The following is a 25,284-nucleotide window of genomic DNA, read 5'->3' as shown; positions in this document are numbered from 1 at the left end:
TAAAAAATGTAATTCCAAATTATTAACTTATGGTTGGACTAAGATGCGGCATGACAGAGGAAGAACTTAAGTATAATTGGTTAAAGCCTTTTCCGTATAATGTCTTTCCAGCATTATAAATTTTCCTCTACATAGGTAATTCTAGATATTAAGTATAATTGGCATTTAATTGGATGAGACCCGAATGGTTTCGGCCATGGATCTGTTTTATATTATCGATTAATTCGGAATTGTTTCATCTTTGTCCATTTCAGATTCGATCCATTACCAAATAACATTTCTATGATAACTCGATTTCGGTTCGATTTACCTTTTACAGTTTCGGTTAGAAGAAAAGAATATTTCAGTTTATGCGGTTCGATTTTTTAACTGAACAAACCGAATTTTCAGGCGCAAATCAATCCGCAAAGCAAAAGCAAAATTCTACATTTCACTTAAAAAAGATGAAGAATTATAAAATCGAAATGACTGCGGGGGAGAGTGGGGGCGTGGGAAATGGGAATTTAAGTCCTGAACTTAACCCTCCATTCTGCTCCACTGATGAATTCTATATAATATATTTTCTCTTTCGATAAAAAACAAAATCAGGGAAACTACGTTTTAAGAAAAAAGTTTAGAAAACAATAAAAAAATTGCTGCATGTCGGTGGAAAAAGAGGAATAGACACGGCCAAGTAAGATGGGAGAGGATTTTAAGAGATCTGATCTTTTATTTCTTCTTTTCTCTCGAACTTCTGAAGATTCTTCTTTACAGAGCACACCCGAAGTCTTGTGTAATGATCTCGTTTCGAGCTAGTTCAGTATGACCTCTTGCTTTGGAGTTAGTTCGGTAGGACCAAGTCTTTAGCTTCTGAAAGCTCGTTTTTGGATCGAGATTCGTGGTTTCGAATCGTTGACTTGGCCAAGTCGAGGTACGGCAAGTGTTGTGAATTTTCGAAGAATTGAAGGGTCGATCGGGTTGTGAGATATCTATTGTCCTTTTTTTTCCTGGATTTTTTTTTTTTTTTTTTTTATGTCGATTAGGACGTGTTCTGCCGCGGGAACTAGTGGCCTTTAAATCGGAAGCATGTTGTTCTTTTTAGTTTTATGCGAATTTATTGACATCAGAAGCATGTAGCAAACTTATGTAACGGTGGACTGGGATGTGCGACTTAACAAAGGGAAGGTTTGAAAATGCAGAGCTGGTCTTTTCTTACCGAGTATTTAGTTCTGCTTTGAGTGCAAACCCAGAAAAAGAGGAAGAAGAAGAAAAAAAGGAAGAAATTCTGGTTTGAATGGTTTACTGGTTTATGAGGTTTTGTCACAACAGAGTTGACCAATAGGGCGAGCGTTTTAGGTATTTTTTGCTCTGAATTGTCCAATATTTATTTTTCCCCCCTTTTTAGTTTATGATTCATTTTTGGAAATTATTTGACTAATGGTACCTTTTAAAGAGGAGAAAACTAGATATTGATTGAACTTCGTATTCAATCATATTGCTCCAAATTATTTGGAAATTATTTGTTTTGTAACATAAACTTTACATTCGTGAATGAACTTTACTGAAATATCAATGAAGAGCAAACATATTGCTCCAAATCTCGTGAAGTTTGGACTTCAGTGCAAAGGAGATTGATAAATATATATAAATTGTTAACTCGCTTAGGAAGTTTGAGTTTATCTCGGATAATTTCCTATTTTTGGATTAACTGGTGCTGTCTCGCGCTGTGTAATTTATCTCGGATAAATTACATTGGGAATGCAGCATTTTCAGAACTTGCTTTAGATATTGTAATGGCCAGTAACCAGGTTTGAGGGTACTGGGTAGCCGGGTCTTTGATATATTAATGTGCTACGAACTCTGTCACAGATTGAAATGATCGGAAGAACATAGTTGACGGGAAGTTGTTTGTAGGACGATCCAGTTGGATTAGTCTGTTAAACTGAATGGATCAAGTGCACAACTTAAAAGTTGGTTGGTATGTGGTGACTACAGTGGCATTTTAAAGTTTCAGAGTTAAAATACATTGGGATGGGCTGTCAATGCTCAAAACTTACGGAATGCTGTTGGGGTACACAATTTAAGGGATCAGTACTTGAGGCTCCTGATGTTGGTGAGTAGACGGACTGTACTATTTCTTTTTCTTTTCTTTTCTTTTTTTTTTTTGGGTTTCAGGGCACGGAGAGGTGTCATGCCTCTGTGTGTGTGCGCATGCGTGTGGTTGTCTCAGAGAATGAGAAGAATGGTTTTGATGACTTGTTCCCATTCTTGCAGAGAATGAGGATAAAAGTGAGGTTGATGATTTGCCTGCATTCCGTGAATACACTTTTGACCAGCTCAGGCTTTCTACATCTGGCTTTGCTGTAGAGAACATTGTTTCTGAACATGGGGAAAAAGCTCCAAATATTGTCTATAAAGGAAAGCTTGAAAATCAGAGGCGTATTGCTGTCAAGCGCTTTAATAGAATGGCTTGGCCTGATGCCCGGCAGTTCTTGGTAAATCTCTCTTACTTCTTATCATTAAGTTTCTCCTCTTTAGTATTTTGTAATATTGTTTTTGAAGCCATAAACAAAATCTGATGCATGTTACTTATATGTAGTTGCATAAGAAGAAGCCTGTACATTACTCTTTGTAGATACTTGAAGTTTTTTGTTCACTCTTATTTGCTGAAAGCATTCACTGTTCTTATTCAACTATCATGCTGCATTCACTTTATTATTGTTGAGAATTTTATGCATGGGTTTTCTTTTCTTTTATTTTTTATATCTTTTTTTTTTTGGTGTGTGTGGGGGGAGGGGGGGGGGGGTTGGCTCGAGTAGCATTTTAAACTGATTTGGACTTGGGCCTTCAGGCCAGGTCCATTTGAAATGTTCTCTTAGTTAGTTATCCAATTATATTGAGATTATGTGATTTAAATGTAATTAAGGGAATTTAGTTATTTTAAGAATTTTTGGTTTTCTCCTGTGGAAGTTCTGTAACAGAAATGAGATGGTATCTTGTTCTTCATCCTTTGACGCTTACTGCTTCATTATCTTTCCTTGTCTATGACGAGGATGAGGTCCAGTTGAGTGAAGATAAAAATGGTATAGTTACATATAAATGTACAAGGCTGTATTGATCTCTTTTATTCATAAGACAGGCTTTATGTGCCACAGTCATTAAAGCAGCAATTCTGATCTTTTGGAACTGGTTCGGTATATTAACAATCTCATCTAGTCTTTTTTAGCTTTTTGGGGACACTTGTAAACAGTATATTGAAAATGTGGGATGGGTAGCAAAACTAGCCTATACTGGACTTTGAAAAATTATATGTAAATATTCATTTTTTGTCATAACCAATAAAATTCTTATTGTTACAATAAAAGCAATCTTTCTTTTAGCTCTAATTTTCTTCAGTCTCATGCAATATGTGTTGTTTTCTATGTATGCTCTGATTTTTCATCAATGCAAAACATAACTTGGAAACTTTCTCTTGCAAATTTAGGAAGAAGCAAGATCTGTTGGTCAGCTCCGCAACCATAGATTGGCAAATTTACTTGGTTGTTGTTGTGAAGGTGATGAGAGATTGCTTGTGGCAGAATATATGTCCAATGACACGCTTGCTAAACACCTATTCCATTGTAAGTTCCTGATATAAGTGAGCATATTGTTTGCCTTGTGTGCCTTTGCATGTTTTCAGAAAATTCTATTTTATCAATTATCATTCTGTATAATTTTGTCAGAACAAAAATCTCTGTAAATCAATGCTATCATCGAAAAAGTGAGTACTATGGAGCCCTTAAAGGGTTTGCACGTTGTCTTTTTGTGATTTAAAGGGTTTCATGGCACTTGCACTGTTCCTGATTTGCTGCATGCCAACATTGGTTGAACATCAAATTAAGCTGCTGTTTTCTTGATTTGCTGGTCTACTTTTAGACATGTCTACATGTATCAGTATTTCCACAGAGGCAAGCTCATAAATTTGACCTTTTCTGTATTGTACTATCCCTATGTCATCATTTTGTTTATACTTCACACTAGTAATATGAATGATTCTAGTCTATCAGATTTTCAGCTTTATACTTCACATGACACTATAGGATCACATTCTCTATGCTTTATTGGTTTATCATCTCCATGACATTCTTAAATTTAAGGTGAACTAAAGAGCACTCTCTTTCTTGACACTTATGAGAATTAGAAGCCTCAAATCTGGTTGTGTTTTAATGGCCACTAAATTTATTCATTTGTTTTCATTTTGCTTGGTTATTCCATGTGGTGGTTGTTTTTCTATTTCATGTACTATAGTTATGATTGCTTTTTTTGTCCTAGGGGAAACACAACCTATGAAATGGGCAATGAGATTAAGGGTGGTTTTACATCTTGCTGAGGCACTTGAATATTGTTCCAACAAAGGGCGTGCCCTTTATCATGATCTTAATGCTTATAGAGTTTTATTTGACGATGTGAGTATTTTATCATTCTTCAATTTGCAATCTTCTTTTTTGGCAGTGAGTTTATTTTTCATTCTTCATGTTGTTATTACCTTTTTATGCATAACCATTTTTAGCAGTTAAAAAGATTATTTTACATTCTTACATTGTGTGACAGGATGGTAATCCTCGACTTTCATGCTTTGGCCTGATGAAGAATAGTAGAGATGGGAAAAGTTATAGCACAAATTTGGCATTTACCCCGCCAGAGTATCTGAGAACTGGTATGTCCATGTTCCCCTTTCAAACCATAGGTATTTTGCATTCATAAAGTGACAAATAGAGTTCCTTCAGTCCTTCCTTAGTGGTACATATAGATTTGGGTGAAGCTGGATGTGATTATTCATGGACTCAACTCTCATGGCAAATCATGTAATACAAAAGGGGCCATTTCATTTTGAGTGAAGAGTGGATGAGTGGCTTAATAGGCTCTGCAAAAGAAATTTTCAGAAAGCAAACAGAAAGGGGAAGAGTTTTTTTTTGGATCAATAACCATGAATTTTATTAAAAGGATAATAAGAGCGTACAATTACTAATTTATAGGGAAATTTACCTAGGACTCCCTCTAGGTGCAAGTCTGAAGGCTACAAGCTTTTGAACCCAATTGTAGAAAAGTTTGCAAGGAAACCGGCAGCCTGGAAGAGGAATTATATTTCTTTGGGAGGTAGAATTACCCTGATTAAGTGCACACTTTCTAACCCTCCAATATATTTTCTACCTGTTCGTAGGATCCCCCAAAATGAATTTTGCAAGTTAGAAAAATTGATGAGGGATTTCCTTTGGGAGCCAGGAGAGAGCAAAAAGGATCACTTGATAAAGTGGGAGGTTGTGTCTAGAAGTAAGGAGGGTGGTTTGGGAATGGGAATTTAGCAAAGAAGAATATAGATCTATTGGGGAAGTAGTTGTGGAGATGGCCTCTTGAGGGGGAAAGGTTGTGGAGCAAGGTGGTGGCAAGCGTTCATGGGGGTTTCAAGTAATGTCTGGGATGTTGGTATCTTTGCTAGGGCAATATTAGCTTCGCCATGGAAAGCTATTGGTACCATTCTTCCTCTTCTCTTAAATCATGTTACGTATGATGTCTGCTCTAGGGACTTTGAAAGGGACACTTATTTGAAAGATTGTTTCCCTTCATTGTACTCTATTTCTTTGCTTAAAGGGGCACTTATTTCAAAGTTCCTAACTCAACCTTTGCTTCCAGTGAACTTCAATTGGGACTTCGGTTTTAGTAGGGGATTGAGGGATAGTAAGGTTGGGGATTTGGTTTTGTTGTTGGATGTTCTGGGGAAAGCTTCTTTTGATTTTTTTTTTTTTTGTGTTTGACAAACGTGTTTGAGCCCCCAACTGAAAGGTGTCTTCACTTGTTCCTCGTTTTTTAGGTCTTTATGCTCTTCAACCCAGGCCCATTTTGTTCCTTTCAAGGAGCTTTGGTGCAAGCCCATCCCCCCAAGATTCATGCTTTTTGTTGGCCTTTGAATTGTATCATGAACAAATCAATAGCACATAACCTTATTACAGAATTTTCATGAACAAATAGCTTTCATTCCCTGCTTGTGATGTCACATTATTGAACTGTATCAAGGATTTGCATCTACTTATCAGTCACTCCGTTGCCACTTCCTAGGGTTACATCATGGACTTGCTATCTATTTGGCCTTTGAACCTAAACTAAATAATATGCAAAAACTACATCCAGTTTTAAACTTTTAAATTTTAACGTGAAATTTGAAATTGGAAAAATGTCCCTGCTATCTCTTTTATTTTTTTGCATTAGTTGTTAGTTTGACTTAACTGCTTCATTTTTGCATTGGTTTAAAGTGAGATTCCTTTTAGTGTTTTTTTTGGTAGGCAAATGGTCTACACGTTGGGGGGTATCCCTCCCCCAAACTCCAAAACCCCTCAGACCCTGGTGAAGGCAGGATTCAATCCCAAGTCTCCATTATTGCTATCCAAAGACCTTGCCAGCAAGCTAGTTGGTACCTTCCCTTTTAGTTTGGTAGATTCCAAAGAAATAACTTCGGTGAAGCTATGTGTAAATTTTCATGGTGTTCACTCTCATGGTTAAGTTGGAAAGTTTGAAATTCTTCTATCAACTATGCCAATTGCTCCATTTTTAAGTCATGATTAAGTGGACATGGTGGTCCTGGAGACCAGAGTGATGCATTAATAATAATTGATGTCCCTATTGGTGGGATAGATCCCAAAGAAATGATTCTAGCATCCCTCAATATTTTAATTGATAATGCTTTCAGATGCACTTACCTCCAGTGTTTATTTGGTACTTTGCTTATTCATACCATGCTAGACGGTAGTGGATTTAGATACTTTTCCTGTTCAAGCTCCTGTTGAATAGAATTCTATGTTAAATGGTAAACAATTTCAGTGTGCATGGTATCACATTGATTCAGTTAGTTTCATAAGGAGTAGAAGCCATGCTCTTTTTATCAAATCCTGTAGATGATGCTTTGCTTTGCTCTCACATGTGGCATTTGGAAGGACTTAAAAGAACTTTTGAGGGTCTGAAAATTCCCATACCAGAATTTCCTGGATTACCCATGCTATGGCAATCAAAATTGAGTTTGATGAGGTTTGGGACTGGTGGGCTTCAATCCACCATTTCTATACCCTCTGAAAGAAGTTAAAAGTGGTATTTCTTGATCAGGGATAGAATAGTAATTGTGTTGAAGATATTGAAGGGAGATGGAGCAAGTGGAACATAGATCTTGGGTATCTGGATTACTGATCATGGGTTCCATGTTGTGCCAACAGCTTCACTTTTAGTGTGTATTTTGCATTCAACATATTGTTCAATCATTCCTTGCCTTATTTAAGTAACATAAATACAGAGGTTAGAGGATCTGGCGTCTAGAGGTTCAGAGGTTTAGAGTCAGGTGGAGATCATATTTATCTTGAAAAGTGAATTAGGGATTTGGGTCTGAAATTGGAAGTGCCTTGGGCAAAGGTAGCAGGAGTTTTGGTTATGAGTATGACTAATTGTGCCAATATGTGCATGGTGGATAGTGCTCTGTATGCATTTTGCCCACACTTAATGTAGTAACTTGGAAAAAAGGATTATAACCTATTGGCCATGCATTCGGGGTGGCTCCATATAATGTGCAAGCTCTAGCTATTTCCTTGGAAAAATATTAGCTCAATATTACAAGATCTCCAATTCATGCAATGTAATGTTTGGTATAAGTTGCTGGAATTCCAAGTTCATGTAATGATGTTAGCAACTTGCTTTATGTTAGAACTACATGTTATTCTTCTATCTTATTCTTTTATATGGTATTGTGCATGACTGTTGCTATTGCTAGTTACTTAATGTGATCTTAAGTGCAATGACATGATTTCGACCAATCTAATTGGTAAATCTCTCATTTCCTAATTTTATGGCAAATTGATTTCACATAGGTGGAGTCTCTCATTTGCTAATTCATATGGCTTCTCATATTGAAGTATCATTTGAATTATGTACATCATACATGGTTTTGACCTCTTGTCTTTATGCTGTAGGAAGAGTAACACCTGAGAGTGTAATATACAGCTTTGGCACCCTTTTGCTTGATCTTCTAAGTGGAAAACATATACCTCCAAGCCATGTAAGTTTCTGGTTCCTTTCCTAATAAAGCCACTCTGATAAAACAAATCGAAAATGACCTGCACTTAGATGTCTTATATTCTATCTTTATGACTATGCATAATAGATGGGTGCTGGGATGAGCTGTGACGGAACCAATATTTCAATGAATGATCAAGAAACTGTAGTCCTAAAATCATTTTTTTCCTGAAATTGACATCAATTAATGCAATACTTAAAAATGCAATGGAAGAAAGTTGGACAAGGGTAGAGGGTCTATTGTAGCTTAGAGAGATAGATAACCTTGGTATTTGTATTGTGGGGCCATAATACGAACTTTGCTACATGGAAACACATCAGTTATGGGGCAGAACTGGGTTTTGGGAAGGGAACAATGCAGGAGACTTTTGGAAATACTTTTCAGTTGAGGATTCTTTTTTAATCAGCTATGGTTCCTTTTTGTGAGGTGGGACTAATAGAGAGGAGTTTTTTGTAGCATAACCATCACCATTAAACTTCTGTAATAAAAAAAATCAATTTGGCACTTTATTAATAGAAGTCTTTATTACATGGTAATGCATTAAATTAGTGTCAAAAACACCCAACTGTTTTCATACTGAGATGGGCATTGTTTGATCAGATAGAGAGATATTTTGTGAATAAGAGCTTTGTCTAGGTGATCAACCAAGCTTGCTAGTGCCCCTACCAACTGCCAACTGCATGATAGTCTAGGTTGTCAGTTGCTACAAGGTGGTTAGCTGTAGTAATACTTATTTGTTGGGGGATATGGAAGGAATATTTTTATTTTTCTTTTTGGTGCAATAATAACCAGAGAATTTGTACTAACAGAAAATGTACTGAAAAAATAATTTACAGGACGGACATGAGGTAAAAGATCTTTTGGCAAGAAATAAAAAAAGATATTGAACTATATGACATTGTGTAGATGTATAAAAAACAATGTTTCTGTTCCAAAGTCTATTTTCTTATCAACATTTTTTTTCTTGCATGGTAAAGAAAAAGTTAGAGGAATTACAAAGCCTGGTTTGGCTGACTCTTTAGCCAGACAAGGGGTAATAGGGAGCAAGTGTATTGGGTTACGGGCTTATTTGTCCCAAATGCTACTGCTTGTATCTGGGGCATTGTATCACTTGTACATTCTTTTTTCTTGTTATTATAATTCTGTTATCCATCAAAGAAAAAAAAAAAAAAGAAAAACAAAGCCCGGCGATAAGATATCACCCTCAGCAAAGGAAAAGAGCACTCTCTTCACCCACACCCCTTACTAAGCAAAATTCTACATTTTTTTGATCAGTGAAAGCAAAAATTTTATTAATTTCAAAAGTTAAAGTACATAGCTGTAACAGAATGGTCAGCCTCAACTAACCAGCCTCAACAAAATTCTACATATTCAATTGCATCAATCCCACTGGAACACACGCACACACACCAAAAAAAATCTAAAACCAGGGTTTGACAACCAAAACAAAGAACCTAGCCATTCCAATTCAGATTCTGTAACATCTAGAACCTCTTCTTACCAAAAATTTGCCTTAATGTCTCAAAAACCCCATCTACTACCAGAGCTCCCAACTCTAACAGTCACCATACCTAGACTAAAACTCTGATCTCCCTAAGCCCCTTACCAGAAACTTATACAAACTCAATTCATCAGTTTATATTTCCTCCTTACCTCTTTCTCTTTCTTCCATTTCTAAAAAAAGCCCCTTTTCTTGCAAGTTCTCCACCTAGGAAGAATAACCCAACTTCTTAGTTCTTACAAATTTGAATCTCTTTCTCTACTAGCACATTTATATCTATTGTTTATTAGACGAATTTCATCCGTTGGCATTACATTTTCATCTTTTTCATTGAGCCAATTATGTTTCAACCTTGTTTTCCCAATTCCTATCATCATTCTATTTGTTTTCAGACTTATCTTACAAGGGCCAAGTTCTATACTTTCTTGGTTGAAAAAATTGTCCTATGAAAGCACACTGGCATCTGTAATATCTGCTGACTTAGCTCTTGAGTTAATGGTGCTTGTCCGAACCCTTTTTATTTTCCACATCTGAAACATCCAATTACGAAACAAGAAAATATTTATTCTGCTTGTCACTCTCCTATCTAATAACTGATCAGAAGGCCAACTATTTACCTTGATTTCCTTTCCTTTTATATACCTTATTGAATTTTTTACTGGGACTGGCTCTGCATAAAGTGCTCTTCAATCTAGAGTTGGTAATATGAACAAGCTGATGACCTCCTTCTACTAATACCAATAGTTTTCTCCGCTGGGTCTTCAATAGATAATCAATAAAATTTTCTTCTTTATATATTATAAGAACATTGTACAAGTTATACAGCTATACAGGACTTTACTTTTGGCTATAAAGTTCTCCTGTTCTTATTGGCTTTGGTTTTGAAGATTTTGAGGATATTGGCTTTGGCTTACTCTTGTCAATTTATACTAAGATTGGGTTATCTTTTATCATTTTATTATCTCTTTTTCTCACTGTTATCATACTTGTTGCAAATAATGTACCTGTAATAATTATGCTTCTGTATTTCTTACAACTGGAACTCCATTTCTGTTCTGAGTAATTTTCTTTTGAATTTTAACATCCTGAAAAAAAGGAACTGTTATTGGGCTTCATCAGTGGAAGTTCTTTTGTACTTCTCTTTCTATATTAATAGTGTGGTCATCATTAATGATAAAAAATTCTTGATCAAAATCCATGTGAATCACTTTTTCATGTTCTTTTTCATACTTTCATGTTTGACCGTCATTGGTTGGTTAGCTTCTGATTACTAGAGTTGCATAATTTTTGCATTTGCATATTTTGTCAAGCTTGTGGTAAGTGACCAAAGGAAATGTTATAACATAATTGACTTTGTATTTCTTTTTATGGTTCCTTCCCACTATATTGTATATGATTGTGATTCTAATGCTTGAATAATTTCTATCAGGCTTTAGACCTGATACGGGACAGGAATATTCAGATGCTGATGGATTCCTGCTTGGAAGGGCAATTTTCGAATGATGATGGTACTGAGTTAGTACGTTTAGCATCTCGTTGTTTACAGTATGAGCCTCGAGAAAGACCAAACCCCAAATCATTAGTGGCTGCTTTGACTACTCTTCAGAAGGAAACTGAGGTCAGACACTCTTCTATTTCTCAAGTATTCATCCTTTCTAGAATCATTTACTCGAGTATTAAAGCATTTCATCCTTTCTCTCTTCCTACTACTCACGTTGTTTCCTTGAAATTTGGCATAAGATAGTTTTTTCTTGTGTATGTATGTACAGATGCGTGCATATAAATATTAATGTACAATTTTGGATAACAGATGGCCAGAAGCTCTTGTCCTAAAATTGATATCAAACCCTGATCATCAATCAAGGGAGCTGATTTGGTTTCCAATTGGATGCTGAATTTTGAGGTTCTTATTTCTAATCTAAGGGTCATATTCTGTAGGTTCCATCTCATGTTTTGATGGGTATTCGTCATAATGATGCATTACCACCTCTATCCCCACTTGGTGAAGCTATTTCAAGAGTGGATCTGACAGCTATTCATGAGATTCTAGACCAAACTGGATATAAAGATGATGAGGGAACAACGAATGAGGTTTGTCTTTGATATTCTTCTCAAATCTTGAACAATTTGACTTAAAAAGTTTAGACATGATTAACTTATATGTATTTCTTGAATCCTTTTTCATCAATCACCTTGTTTTAAGTTTCTAGCTTATTCTAGGGCTTCAGAGTTTAGCCTAGATAACAAGAACTGGGGTGATGCTTCACTAGTGACTCACTGCTCTACCTTTTAGTAGGATGGTTTGGATATTATATTATTCTTATTTATTGGTTACATGGCTAGAGACTACTTGCCAACTCAGAGTCTTGAATGCCAGTAATGATCTGCTGGTTTATGCTTGTTTTTACTTATTGTTGCAAGTCTCTATGCTTCATATTCAGATTCATAATTTGTAACTTGGACATGTATGCATCTCATTTTCATTCTCATTTTTCTCTTGTATTTTATTGTTTGTCAACTGTGAATGGTTCACATCCAATTTTCTATTCAGTCAAGCCCAACTGGCCAATCTCCTCTGTCTAGAATATTAAAACATAATACTTGTATATTTGAAGCCTGTATTATGTTAGATTTAGAAAAGTTTTGATATTTTTGTGCCTCAATTTTTATTTTTAATTAACAGTTATCATTCCAAATGTGGACCAACCAAATACAAGAGACGTTGAACTCGAAGAAAAAGGGTGATGCTGCTTTCCGACACAAGGATTTCAGAGCTGCAATTGAATGCTACAGCCAGGTTAGCTTCTGTTTATCAATCTCTCTTTGTTTGGGTCATTATATTATAAATCATTAATGCTAGTTGCTTTTTCCAAGTAAGCTTCTATTTACGTGAGATATCACTTGTCTTCCTGGAAGAGAAGGGAAAAAAGAGGGAGGACCTGAGAAAAATAAAAAAATAAGGATATGACATCTACTATTATATTTGTTGGAATGCTTATTTTATTTTTTATGTTTGTATTCTGCTGAGTTAGGGTCTGTTTGGTCTGGTTAAAATAGTTTTTTTTTCATTGTTTATGTACTCTAACTTAAGTAGGGGCATAAGGGTCGCACCGCCAGTCAGTAAGTTGACTCCAAAACCTTTCTCTTCTCTTTTCTCATATCTCCTCTCTCTCCCTTCTCTTCTTCCTTATTTCTCCTCTCTTCTTCTGTTAATGTGGTATCAGAGCGGTTCTACTAGGTCTGAGAGAAGATCGAACAAGTTCTCTCTTCCTTATCTTGCTGTCTTCTTCAACTGAGATCAGAGAGACTGACCTACGACTGGTACAAATTTGTTCTATTACCTTTTTTCTTTTCTCTTCGTTTCTACTAGGTCTGAGAGAAGATTGAACAAGTTCTCTCTTCCTTATCTTGCTGCCTTCTTCAACTGAGATCAGAAAGACTGGCCTACGACTGATACAAACTTGTTCTATTACCTTTTTTCTTTTCTCTTGGTCGTGTACCAAGAAAAAACAAATGAATCAAGACTGCTGAATGCTGTCAGAGAAGTTGTGAGGTTATAACCTCTTTTTTATGGATCGTGTGATCCCATACCTGAAAATACAAGACCTATAAATTGTGGATGGCCTGTTTTTTAACCTTCGTGGTGTGACGGTACTGTTTTATGACTCCTCCTGGTAGCCGATGTGTTTGGATGGTCTGGAAGTTGGTGGAGTGTGACTGTTAGGGCAATATAGCACTGAAATCAACCTAAAATCTTGTTCTTTTTGGACAATCAAAGCTGGTCTGCATTCAGATTGTGTCCAGATTGCAATGTGTGCATGTGGGCTGCACCTTTGGTGTGTTTCTAGGACTGTTTTTTGGTGTCAAGAGGGATCATAAGGTGTGTGTAGGATCTGAAAAGTGTTTGAATCATGTCCTCTGAGAATTCAGCAACTTTTGGAATTTCAGGAGGTCAAAATGGAATGAGTGGGGGGATGGATATGAGTTTCCCCATGGCTGTAATCCCCTTTGATGGACTAAACTACCTTGAATGGTCTAGGGGAATTAAACTTTACATTACTGTTAGAGGGAAAATAGGGTATATTAATGCTAAAGTGAAGGAACCAAAGACTGGTAGTGCTGAACATGACAGATGGGACCAAGAAAATAGTATGGTGATGTCATGATTCTTGGTTTCCATGCTGCCACAAGTAAGGAAGACATTTATGTGGGCTGAAACAGCTTGTGAAATATGGGAACAAGCCAAATCTACCTATTCAGAGCAGAGGCGTTATGCAAAAATATATTAATTATAAGCTGAATCCTCCACTTGCAAGCAGTGGAAGAGGAGTCTCTCGGTGTACTACTCAGATTTGACATCAATTTGGAAGGAACTGGATTATTATCAAAATGTGAATTGGAAGTGTGATGAAGATGCAAAGGCTTACAAGTCACTTGTTTCCCAACAACGGATATTTGCTTTTCTTTTGGCGCTGAATCTTACATATGAATCCATGAGGGTACAAATCTTAGGAAGCAAGAACTTGCCTTTAGTTCAAGAAGTTTATGCCTTAGTCCAGTTTGAAAAGAGTAGAAGAAATGTGATAAATTGTACAGAGGGGGAGCCGATTGCACTAGCTGTTCGAGGGAGTACAAATTTAAATGTTGGAGGTTCTTTTAAAAAGGGTGATTCACAGAAGAGAGTAGATGACAAAGACAAGCTTTGGTGCACTCACTGTTAGAAGTCCAAGCACACTAGAGACACTTGTTGGGATCTTCATGGCAAGCCTAAATGAGCTCAGGAATTGAGTAAGAAATCGGTATCCGATCCAAGTAAGAAGCCAACTCAGTAGAGTCAGAAGAAATATAACTCAACAAATTTGGCATCTCAAGAGATTAGTCCCATGGTACCCCAGGAGTGACACTCTGGTTCTGACCCCAAGGAAGAGATCATCAACTCCTTTCATGACCACTTGGAATTATATGGTAGGACACTTTGCCAGATGGATTATGGCCCTACTCCTACCTCCTTTGCGTCTACATCTGGTAACACTGCCATTGCTTTCCATGTGTCATTTCATACATCTGATTCCCCTTGGATAATTGACTCTGGAGCCTCAAACCACATGACTAGTAAGTCAAATTTATTTGGGGCATATAACCTCCTCTCTGGGAGAGATAAGGTGAGACTGGGTGATGGGTCATTTTCCACCATAGCTGGTCAAGGAACCATCTCCCTTCCTCTCGGTCCTCTCTAATGTGTTGCATGTTCCTAAATTACCAATCAATTTACTTTCCATTAGCAGTATTACTCACTCCTTGAATTGTTCAGTGACCTTTTTTCCGTCGTGTGTGTTTCAGGATTTAGCCTCAGGGAAGACGATTGGTAGGGGAAGCATGGTGGATGGTCTTTACATGTTAGGGAATAAAGCTGGTCTTGTGGCTACAGAGTCCTTAAGTTCATCTAATGAGAGTCATGCCTATTTGTTTTGGTCATCTTTCGTTTGAGTCTTTAAAACTTATGCTTCCTGTGTTATTTAAGTTTCTGTCAGTTAGTGAGTTGCAGTGTCAGACATGTTAATTGAGCAAACATTGTAGAAATTCTTTTCCTTTAAGAAATAAATGATATGAATTTCCTTTTCATATTGTCTATTTTGATGTTTGGGGCCCTGTTACTCTACCTTCTGAGACTGGATATAAGTATTTCATTACTTTTTTTTTTTTGATCAATAACACTTTCATTAATTCATTAGTAGAAATTTACAAGTGGAAGACAAACACACTTATATTCCAAGAGTCACAAAGAACTTCAAGAAAGGAAAGAAGAAAATACAAAGATACAAGGACACTAACATTACAACTTAGCCCAAAACAAGGAATCCCTTTCTGCCCCTTGTTTTGCTAAACCGTCAGCTAGGGAATTAGCTGATCTCTTAATCCAACATGTCTTAACTTTCATCTTCCGCACCAGCCATTTGAATTTCCTCTTCTCATTGTTATACTTCCAAAGATCATTTTGTTCTTTGGTCAGCCACCCTATCACCACCTCTGAATCCCCTTCAATTATAAGTTTCTTGATGTTCAATTCCTTAGCTTTCCGGGCTCCTTCCATAACTGCACATATCTCAGCTCTAAGGGAGTCACCCACTCCAATTGGGCCTGAGAACAAAGCAGAGATGACCCCATTTTCATCTCTAAAAACATCCCCGATCCCTGATTGTCCCGGGTTTCCCCTATTGCATCCATCAAAGTTTAATTTCAAGAATCCACTAGGTGGGTGGGGGGGGGGGTCCAAGCCACACTCATTACTGACTTGGTCTGCGTGCAACTTGCAATTTCATCCCACTTCCTCAACATGTCATCCACAGTGTAATCTGTGAATATTTCCAGAGATTTCAGCCACTGTACCGCCCTAAACTATATGATAGTCCTCAAATCTGCTGTCCCTCTCTGAGTTTCTGAGAATATCCTGGAGTTCCTTTCTTCCCACAGTGTCCAACATACTGCAGCCCTTAGTCCTCTCCACATTGTCCTTCCCCTTTTTAACCGCCACTTGAAGAAGGAGGGGGCAAAAAGGCCCTACATGTCTGATGGGGGATTCCAGCTGCATCCAAACAAGGAGAAAGCCCAAACCCACAACGACCTTGTGAAGTGGCACGACACCATTAGGTGAAAACCGGTCTCCTCGTCTGCTTTGCACAGAACACACCACTGAGGTGACAAGCAAGTATTGGGTCTCTTCTTTTGGAGTAGATCACCAGTGTTGATTCTTTCCAGATAGGCTTCCCAACAAAAACTACCAACCCTAGGAGGTATAGCTCTGCACCAAACCTCACCAACAGGAAAAGGGGACAGGGTAGGACTGGTGGACTGACTTAAATCCGCCCTAGTGGGGTCTAAGACAACGTTATCAAGAATTGCAAGAAGGCTCGAAATACAATCGAAGTCTGAATTCCTCAAATCCCTTAGACCCAAGTTCCACCCAATCCCAGAAGTGGAAGAGGACGGGGTGGTGAAAGACGAGATCGGCTCATTTTTCAAATCAGAAAGAGCGTACAAAGACGGAAACTGATCCTTTAGAGGGGCGCTCCCCACCCAGGTTTGTTCCCAAAATTTTATGGAATTACCGGAATTCAAGTCATACTTGATATTAGGAATGAAAAAAGGTACCAGGTCATGAATGGCTTTCCAAGGAGAATTGCTTGTGATCCTAGCTCTGATTCCAGTGTCCCATCTGTTGTGCTTCAGCCCATGAATACTTGCCACTATTCTAGCCCATAGCTTCTCCTTCTCCAAAGGAAACCTCCACAACCACTTCCCCATCAGAGTCATATTCCTTCTCCTAATACTCCCAAGCCCCAAACCACCACACGACTTACTCCTGCACACTATTTCCCAACTAACTCTATGATCCCTCTTCTCTTCTCCCGGCTCCCACAGGAAATCTCTCATTAACTTCTCTAATCTGTTAGCAATCTTCACTGGGATTTTAAACACCGACATGAAGAAAATGGGTAAGTTAGCAAGCGTGGCCTTAATTAATGTAATTCTCCCGCCAAGAGAGAGGTAATTCTTTTTCCAAGATACCAATCTTTTTTCAAACCTTTCCATCACCGGGTTCCAGAAGCTCTCTCTCTTGGGATTATCACCTAATGGTAATCCTAAATAGTTCAGAGGCCACCCCGTGACTTCACACCCCAGCACTTCAGCACTCTCCCTGATCTCTCCCTCCTCCAAATTCACCCCCACTACACAGCTTTTCCCAAGGTTAACCTTCAAGTTGGATAGTTGCTCAAACAGTTGTATCACCGACTTTAAATTCCTGATAAACCTCACATTACCACCTTCACAAAACAGAATCGTGTCATCAGCAAACTGTAAATGTGTGAGGGGGGTTTCCATCCTCCCAACCCTCCAGCCTCTAATGAGCCCCCTAGAATCTGCTCTGTGAATCAATTTCCCCAAAACCTCCGCAATTAAAATGAACAAGAAAGGAGAAAGGGGGTCTCCTTGTCTTATACCCCTACTGGTTGGAAAGAAATCTACCACTGTCCCATTCACTAGCACTGAATAATGACAATTCCGGACACAGCCCATGATCCACTTACACCATCTAGCCCCAAACCCGAATTTGGTTAAAACTTTCCTCAAGAACTCCCAGTCCACCAAGTCATAAACCTTTTCCAAGTCCAGCTTACAGACCACTCCCTTCTTATCCCTCTTAAAGTTCTCCACACTCTCATTAGCAATTAAAATCTGGTCTGTAATTTGTCTTCCACTCACAAAAGCTCCTTGATAGTGTTCAATGATATCCGGAATTACCTTCTTCAGCCTCAAAGACAACACTTTTGCAATGATCTTGTACAAGCTATTCACCAAACTTATTGGCCTAAAATCCTTCGGGTGGGATGCATCTTTTTTTTTGGGAATTAAGGCTATAAATGTAGAGTTCACACCCAGATTGACAATTCCTCTCCTGAAAAACTCCTCAAACACCCGCAAGAGATCATCTTTCAAAATATCCCAACAATCCTGATAAAAAGCCATTGTAAACCCATCCGGCCCTGGAGCTTTTGTTCTATCCATAGAGAACACAACCTCCTTGATCTCTTCTATATTAAAGCTTCTTTCCATCATTCTCCTGTTCTCCACCCCTACATCTGGCCAATCCAAACCTTCTACCCACACCCTTCTACTCACAGGCCTTCTTAGAATAGATTTGAAATGCTCCACACAAGCCCTGGCAATCTCCTCTTGCTGTACTAACTCAACTCCATCTACTACCAGTTTGGAGATAAAGTTCTTCCTTCTCCTGCCATCTGCTAGAGAGTGGAAATACCTAGTGTTTCTATCTCCCTCTTGCAACCATTTACACCGAGATTTTTGCCTCCAACTAATTTCCTCCTTGTGCAGGCAATCCTCTAACTGTCTTCTCAATTCTCTCCTGAGGTCATTGTCTTCCTCTCCAAATTCTCCCATTTCCTCTTTAAAGTCAAGGCTTTCAATCTTCTTCATCAAGTCTCCCTTTCTTTCTTCTGTCCTCCCGAACTCCATCAAGTTCCACTCCTTAATTCTTGTTTTCAAGAATTGTAATTTCTTATGGAATTTTATCCCCTCCCACTCCACCGACGGGTTACACTCATGCCACCACTCCCTCACTTTGTTAGTAAACCCTGGATGCAGTAACCACATATTTTCAAATCTAAAGGGAGTAGGACCTCCACACCTTCTTTCCTCCTTGCATAACACTATGGGCCAGTGATCCGAGGTCACCCTTGGGAGAGCTCTAGAAGCCAAGGTTCCCCAATGTTCTTCTCAATCCAAAGAGAACAGGAATCTATCCAGCTTAGAGAAAATGGGTCTAGATTGGAGGTTTGACCATGTAAATGCCTTATGTGCTAGGGGAATCTCTTTAAGCTCAAAGGCATCCACAAAACTGTTAAACTTCCTCATGCTTTTTGTCACCCTCTGGTTAACCTTATTAGACTCCTCCGAGAATCTGATCACATTGAAATCCCCACCCATGCACCAAGGTCCATCCCACAACCCTCTAACATCAGCCAGTTCCTCCCACAACTCCTTTCTGTCTCTGTAGTCATTCGGTCCGTAAACATTTGTGATCACCCACATATAATCATCCTCTTGCTGCTTAAACTTCATGGAAACCGAGTACTTTCCGATCAACTCCTCCAAACCTTCAACCACATCCCTCTTCCACATTGTTACAATCCCCCCGGAAGCACCCTACGATGGAGCCGCCACCTAGCTAATCCCCTTGGATTTTCATACACTCCTTGCCCACTTGTCATTAAACTCCATTCTCTTAGACTTGCAACAACACAATGTCTGGGTCATACCGTCTTATTACCTCTTTTATTGTTGTTCTCTTCTTTGCACTCCCAATTCCTCTCACATTCCAACTAAGAATCTTCATTCCGCTTATTTTTTAAAACCCCTTGCCACCTACCCACTACTTTCCCCCTTTCCTTCTATCTCCTTTTACCCCGAGCTTCTTGTCTCCTTTTACATCTCTCTTCAATCTCTCTACTTCACTCAATCTCCTCTTCTTTGTTATGATCTGCTTCTTCCTCTTCTGTAAACTTTCTTTCAACTCATTCAAATCTTCTAGCCTACAACCCAACTTCCCTACAAATTCTGCTATCGTGTCTTCTCTCACCGATTCCTCCACCCCTACCCTTCCTACATAATCCCCTCCATCTCTGTCCACCTGCCCTTCCTTCCTCTCCTCTGGTCCCACCTCCGTTATTTCCTCTCCATCCTTCCTTTCATGTTACCTCCCTCCTTCCCTGCTCTCTCCCCGTAATCCTCTCCATCTCTACCCTCATTCCTTTCCCTCCTCTCTTCCTTCCTCCCCTTCCTTTCTCCAGATCAGCTTCCCTTCCACTTCCTTAAACACTCTTTCAATGATTTCCCACACTTTTTCACTCCTATACCTTTCTTCCCGCACCTTCCCACATTCCTTCCTTCCCCTCTCCCCTCTTCGGAGAGCCCGCCTGCTAGCTCGGTTGCATATTCATGGGCTACAGGACATGGAACAGAAACGGAATCTGGAACCAAAGACATAGGAGACACATTAGTAGCACAATGTTCTTTAAGCTCAAAGGCATCCACAAGACTGTTAAACTTCCTCATGCTTTTTGTCACCCTCTGGTTAATCTTATTTGACTCTTCCGAGAACCTTATCACATTGAAGTCCCCACCCATGCACCAAGGCCCATCCCACAACCCTCTAACATCAGCCAGTTCCTCCCATAGCTCCTTTCTCTCTCTGTAATCATTCGGTCCGTAAACATTTGTTAGCACCCACATATAATCATCCTCTTGCTGCTTAAACTTCATGGAAACCGAGTACTTTCCGATCAACTCCTCCATCCCTTCAACCATATCCCTTCATTACTTTGATTGATGACTACTCTAGATATACATGGGTTTATTCTATACGATCTAGAAACGAAGTGCCAAAGATTGTGAAAGATTTTCATTGCATGATTTTCACTCAATTCCAAACAGAGATTCATATGTTCTAGTTGGACAATGCAAATGAGTACTACTTCCATACTGATCTCACGGAGTTCTTTGCTTCGTGTGGATCTCTTCATCGGAGCTCTTGTGCTAGGGCACCCCAACAAAATGGTGTTGCTGAAAGAAAAAAATCATCATCTTCTCGAAGTAGCTCATGGTTTATTATTTCATATGAATGTTCCAAAACACTTTTGGATGGATGTTGTTACGTGTACTGCGTATATCATCAACCGTATGCCATTTTGATTGTTAGAGTATAAGGCCCCACATCAAATTTTGTTTCCTACGGCTCCTCTGTCCCCTATTCCAATGCGTGTCTTTGGGTGTCGTTGCTTTGTTCATGATTTGTCTCCTACTCGTGGTAAGCTTGATCCTCGTGCCATTCCCTGTGTGTTCCTTGGTTACCCTTTATCTCAAAAGGATTACCGTTGTTATGATCCTGTCTCACACAAGTACTATGTCTCCATGGATGTCTCATTCTTTGAGAGTCAACATTTTTTCTCGGTTTCTCCCCAGGGGGAGAGTAGGGTTGAGGAGGAGAAACACACCCAGGCTTAGACTCAATTACCTCCGCTTCCTGATCCTCGTCCATTTCGTGTCTTTCTTTGCCGCCATAAGAGCCAGCAGAGCTCAAGAGCCATGGAACCTAAAATTGTGCAACCAACATCATCAGACTCTCTAGAGGTAGATCCTCCTCGTCAACCAGGTACAGTTGTTCCCATTGATATTCCTGAACCTCTTGATTGTGATCCCCCTGTTATTAATGATCTTGATGTTCCTATTGCTAAGAGAAAGGGTGTTAGATCTTGTACTACTAATCATCTTATCTCTCACTTTGTGTCTTGTGATCATGTTTCACCTTCATATCGTGTATTCCTTTCCTCTGTTGACAGTTTTTCTGTTCGCAATAGCTTTATCTAAAACTGAATGGACAGATGCAATGAAGGAATAAATTAATGCCTTACACAAAAATAGCACCTGGGAGTTGGTGGATCTTTCTGAAGGAAAGGAACCAGTGGGATGCAAGTGGGTATTCACAGTAAAGCATAGGGATGATGGTTTGGTAGAAAGGTACAAAGCCAGATTGGTGGCCAAAGGGTTTATACAAGTATATGGAGTAGACTACGTAGATGCCTTTGCTCTAGTAGCCAAGATGAATTCGATTAGAATCCTCCTTTCATTGGAAGCTAATTTTGACTGGGAACTTCACCAGTTGGATATTAAAAATGCGTTCTTGAATGATGACCTAGAGGAGGTTTACATGACTGAACCTCTAGGTTTTTGTGCCAAAGGTAGTGAGCAGAAGGTGTGCAGGTTAAAAAAATCATTATATGGGTTGAAACAATCACCTCGGGCCTGGTTTAGTAAGTTTCACTTAGTTGTACAACAGATGGGGTTCAAAAAACGCCAATCAGATCATACTCTATTTGTGAAGAAAGGTGAAGGGAAAATTGCAGCTTTAATTGTGCATGTTGATGACGTAGTGGTCACAGGAGATTGGGAGGCTGAATTACAGAAGCTGAAGAAATTACTAGCCACTCAATTTGAGGTGAAAGATCTAGGCCCCTTACATTATTTCCTTGGGATTGAAGTCGCCCGTTCTCAAAAGGGCATCTTTATTTCCCAAAGGAAATATGTACTAGATCTATTAGAGGATGCAGGCAAGTTAGGAGTGAAGCCAATTGATTCACCCATTGAACCCAACCATTAGCTGGGAGACAACCAGGGGGAGTTTTTGAAAGATGTGAAGAGGTTCCAGAGACTTGTAGGGAGACTCTTATATTTGTCTATGACCAGACCTGATATTGCCTATACAGTGGGTGTCCTTAGTCAGTTCATGCATAACCCTAAGACAACTCACTTTGAAGCTGCAGAAAGGATCCTATACCACAAGAAGTTCCTAGGAGCTGGTTTGCTATTCTAGAAACATGGGCATTTGAAGGTGGAGGTGTATACAGATGCTGATTGGGTAGGGGTGGTCGATGACAGAAAATCCATCAGTGGGTATTGCACCTTTGTGGGAGGAAACTTAGTCACTTGGAGAAGTAAGAAGCAAAGTGTAGTGGCTAGACCCAATGTTGAAGTAGAATACAGAGTTATGTCTCATGGAGTTGCTGAAATCATGTGGACAAAAAACTTGTTAGGAGAGTTGGGTTTTGCAGTTAACAAACCTATGTCACTCTATTGTGACAACAAAGCTGCTAACTCAATCCTCCATGATAGAACAAATATTGAAGTGGACAAACATTTTATTAGAGAAAAACTTGTGAGCGGAGAAGTGTGCACTCCATATGTTAGTTCAGAAGAACTACTTGTAGACATCTTCACCAAGGGCCTTCATCATGTGTGGCATAATAATTTGTGTGACAAGTTGGGCATGATTGACATCTATGTCCCAACTTGAGGGGGAGTGTTGGAATGTTTGTTTTATTTTTTATGTTTGTATTCTGCTGAGTTAAGGTCTGGTTAAAGTAGTTTTTTTTTTCATTGTTTATGTACTCTAACTTAAGTAGGGGCATAAGGGTCTTTTCCCTTTTAATTATGGTCGCCCTATATATAATAATATAAGCTGGCGCCGCCAGTCAGTGAGTTGACTCCAAAACCTTTCTCTTCTCTTCTCCCTTCTCTCCTCTCTCTCCCTTCTCTTCTTCTTCCTTATTTCTCCTCTCTTCTTCTGTTAATAATATTCATTACTATGTATCCTCCCTTTCCTTTATTATGTTCTTCTGTAGAGAAAGGAAGCCTTTTTTTTTCTTTGCAAAATATGTTATGACCTACTAGTCTTGTATTAGGATTGTAAAATATGTAGTCACACTTCAGAAGGATTAATTGTGATTCCTTGTACTAGTATTTTTTGTACCTGTTCCTCATGCTTCAAGGTTGGAGGATGTATCTCTAGGGTCTGCTCACTGTGCACCTTGGGTGTGTTTTACAGACACCCTTTTAATCCAAGCATAAGAACATTTAGCATGGAACTGACAATTTCTGTAATTTGCAGTTCATTGATGCTGGAACCATGGTTTCTCCAACAGTTTATGCCCGCCGTAGTGTGTGTTATCTCATGAGTGACATGCCCAACGAAGCACTTAGCGATGCAACACAAGCACAAGTCATATCCCCTGGATGGCATACTGCATCTTATCTTCAAGCTGCTGCTTTGTTCATACTTGATAAGCAAAATGAAGCACGGGTAGCACTTAGAGAGGGTTCTGAACTTGAAGCCAAAAGGAATGCTGGTCCTGGATAATAGGAAACAAGAAACCAAGGGTCAATTTACAAAATCCTTTATTTGTTATGACTGGCCTATCCTAAAATTGACCCTTGCGAGAATCTCAACATTCGGGCAAAATGACAAGCCACATTGTTTCCACATTCAGCCATAACATGCACAGGGAAAAATTGGATGCCGCATGTTTGCATACAATGGGCAGCTTTTAGTCATTCATTCTATGGCACTCTTGTTAAGGTTTCGGCTGGTAAGTGATGGTAACGGGGATCTCTCTTTGTTATTATTTTCCCCCCATCTAGCACATCAACCTCTACAACGGTTTGATAGAAGAGCTTTTTGGACAATAGAGGAATCATCCCACAATTTGATTGGTTTTATGGGGATGTGAATACTATTTAACAGAACAATCAAGGGGGATAAGATTTGTTGCTGAACTTGCAATTTCTGTACAGCAACTGCTTCTGGTTTGCTACGTTGATGTGGAACGTGGGTGTATTCTGAAGTCTTGTTTGTTGAGATTATCCATTTTGGATACTTAAAAGAGTTATATCATCCATTTTTTGTTTGAAATTTCGTAACAAAGTACCCCCCTCCCCCTGTAACGTTTTTTTTTTTTTTTTAATTCTCTCGCGTTTTGCCTCCTAGAATGCTTGTTCAGTTATTCTGCAATTATGTGTAATTGTGTATCGGCCTATCGGGGGCTTCGCTGGTGGTGCTCGATCTGGTAGACTGGTATCAGGTCGTTTAATGTAGATACGTGACATTATTTCTCGAGTGGGTCGCAAACGCAATGAGAAATCCGTTTGCTGGCGTGTTACAGTAATCTACTAGTCCTGCTGCTACTAGCCCAATGACACCTGACAGTTGACAGTCTCTACTGGGATGTCTCGAGTGAGGACAAAAATCTAAATTGGCTTTTTATTTTTTTGAAATGCAAAATTGCATTGGTAAAGCGTCAATCTCGGTAATTACAGTCAGAATTCAGGAAGGACAAGAGGCCCAAATGAGAGTTCTGTCTGTTGAGACTTGAGAGTGCATGCTAGCTAGGACATGCGTTAGACGATGGTTAGCTTCCTGTTTTGTATGGGTGAGGGTGATCGAAAAAGACTCCAGGCGAGCTAAGCAACTTCTGCAGTCTGCAATAATGGTGTGGATACACCAAGGAGAGTTCTCCAACAGAAGTCGAACGATGACTCGCGTTGCCTTGCCTTCCAAGTGAAGATGCCTAATACAGTGATACCCAACTCCACTACAAAGTGGACTCTTACTGAGAAAAGCTAAAGCAAAAATCGTAATTGATGTATTGTTAGATTGACATGTTAATGCCATCTTGAAATCAAGTCCAACCAAAGCCCCCTATTGGTCAGGTATATGGGTATCACATGTGGTCCCACATATTGGTTCCTTATCTGAAATCTGAACCACATCTCAGTTACGACATTTGGGCCCTTCTTATTGGACATG

At 39.0% G+C, this 25,284-nt stretch overlaps 1 protein-coding gene across 2 annotated transcripts; it reads left to right on the top strand.

Moving 5' to 3' along the window:
• The first annotated feature begins 482 nt into the window (after positions 1-482).
• LOC104596081 (serine/threonine-protein kinase BSK3) lies at positions 483-24,390 on the top strand. 2 transcript variants are annotated; one of them, XM_010257098.3, is made up of 12 exons: positions 718-910; positions 1,023-1,335; positions 1,849-2,092; positions 2,254-2,474; positions 3,464-3,599; positions 4,291-4,424; positions 4,570-4,675; positions 7,965-8,050; positions 10,999-11,187; positions 11,508-11,660; positions 12,253-12,366; positions 23,590-24,390. In XM_010257098.3, the coding sequence occupies exons 3-12, from the start codon at positions 2,011-2,013 to the stop codon at positions 23,836-23,838; spliced, it is 1,470 nt and encodes a 489-aa protein (XP_010255400.1). In that variant the 5' UTR covers positions 718-910; positions 1,023-1,335; positions 1,849-2,010; the 3' UTR covers positions 23,839-24,390. The 2 variants fall into 2 exon arrangements, with proteins under 2 accessions (XP_010255401.1, XP_010255400.1); XM_010257099.3 differs by lacking the exon at positions 1,023-1,335 and having other exon boundaries at positions 483-910.
• Positions 24,391-25,284: the final 894 nt, after the last annotated feature.

This window comes from Nelumbo nucifera, chromosome 1, assembly GCF_055504915.1.
Source record: "Nelumbo nucifera cultivar China Antique chromosome 1, China Antique-T2T, whole genome shotgun sequence".
Classification (NCBI taxonomy): domain Eukaryota; kingdom Viridiplantae; phylum Streptophyta; class Magnoliopsida; order Proteales; family Nelumbonaceae; genus Nelumbo; species Nelumbo nucifera.
Note: the sequence above shows the minus strand (reverse complement) of the source record. Positions and strands in the feature narration are given on the sequence as shown.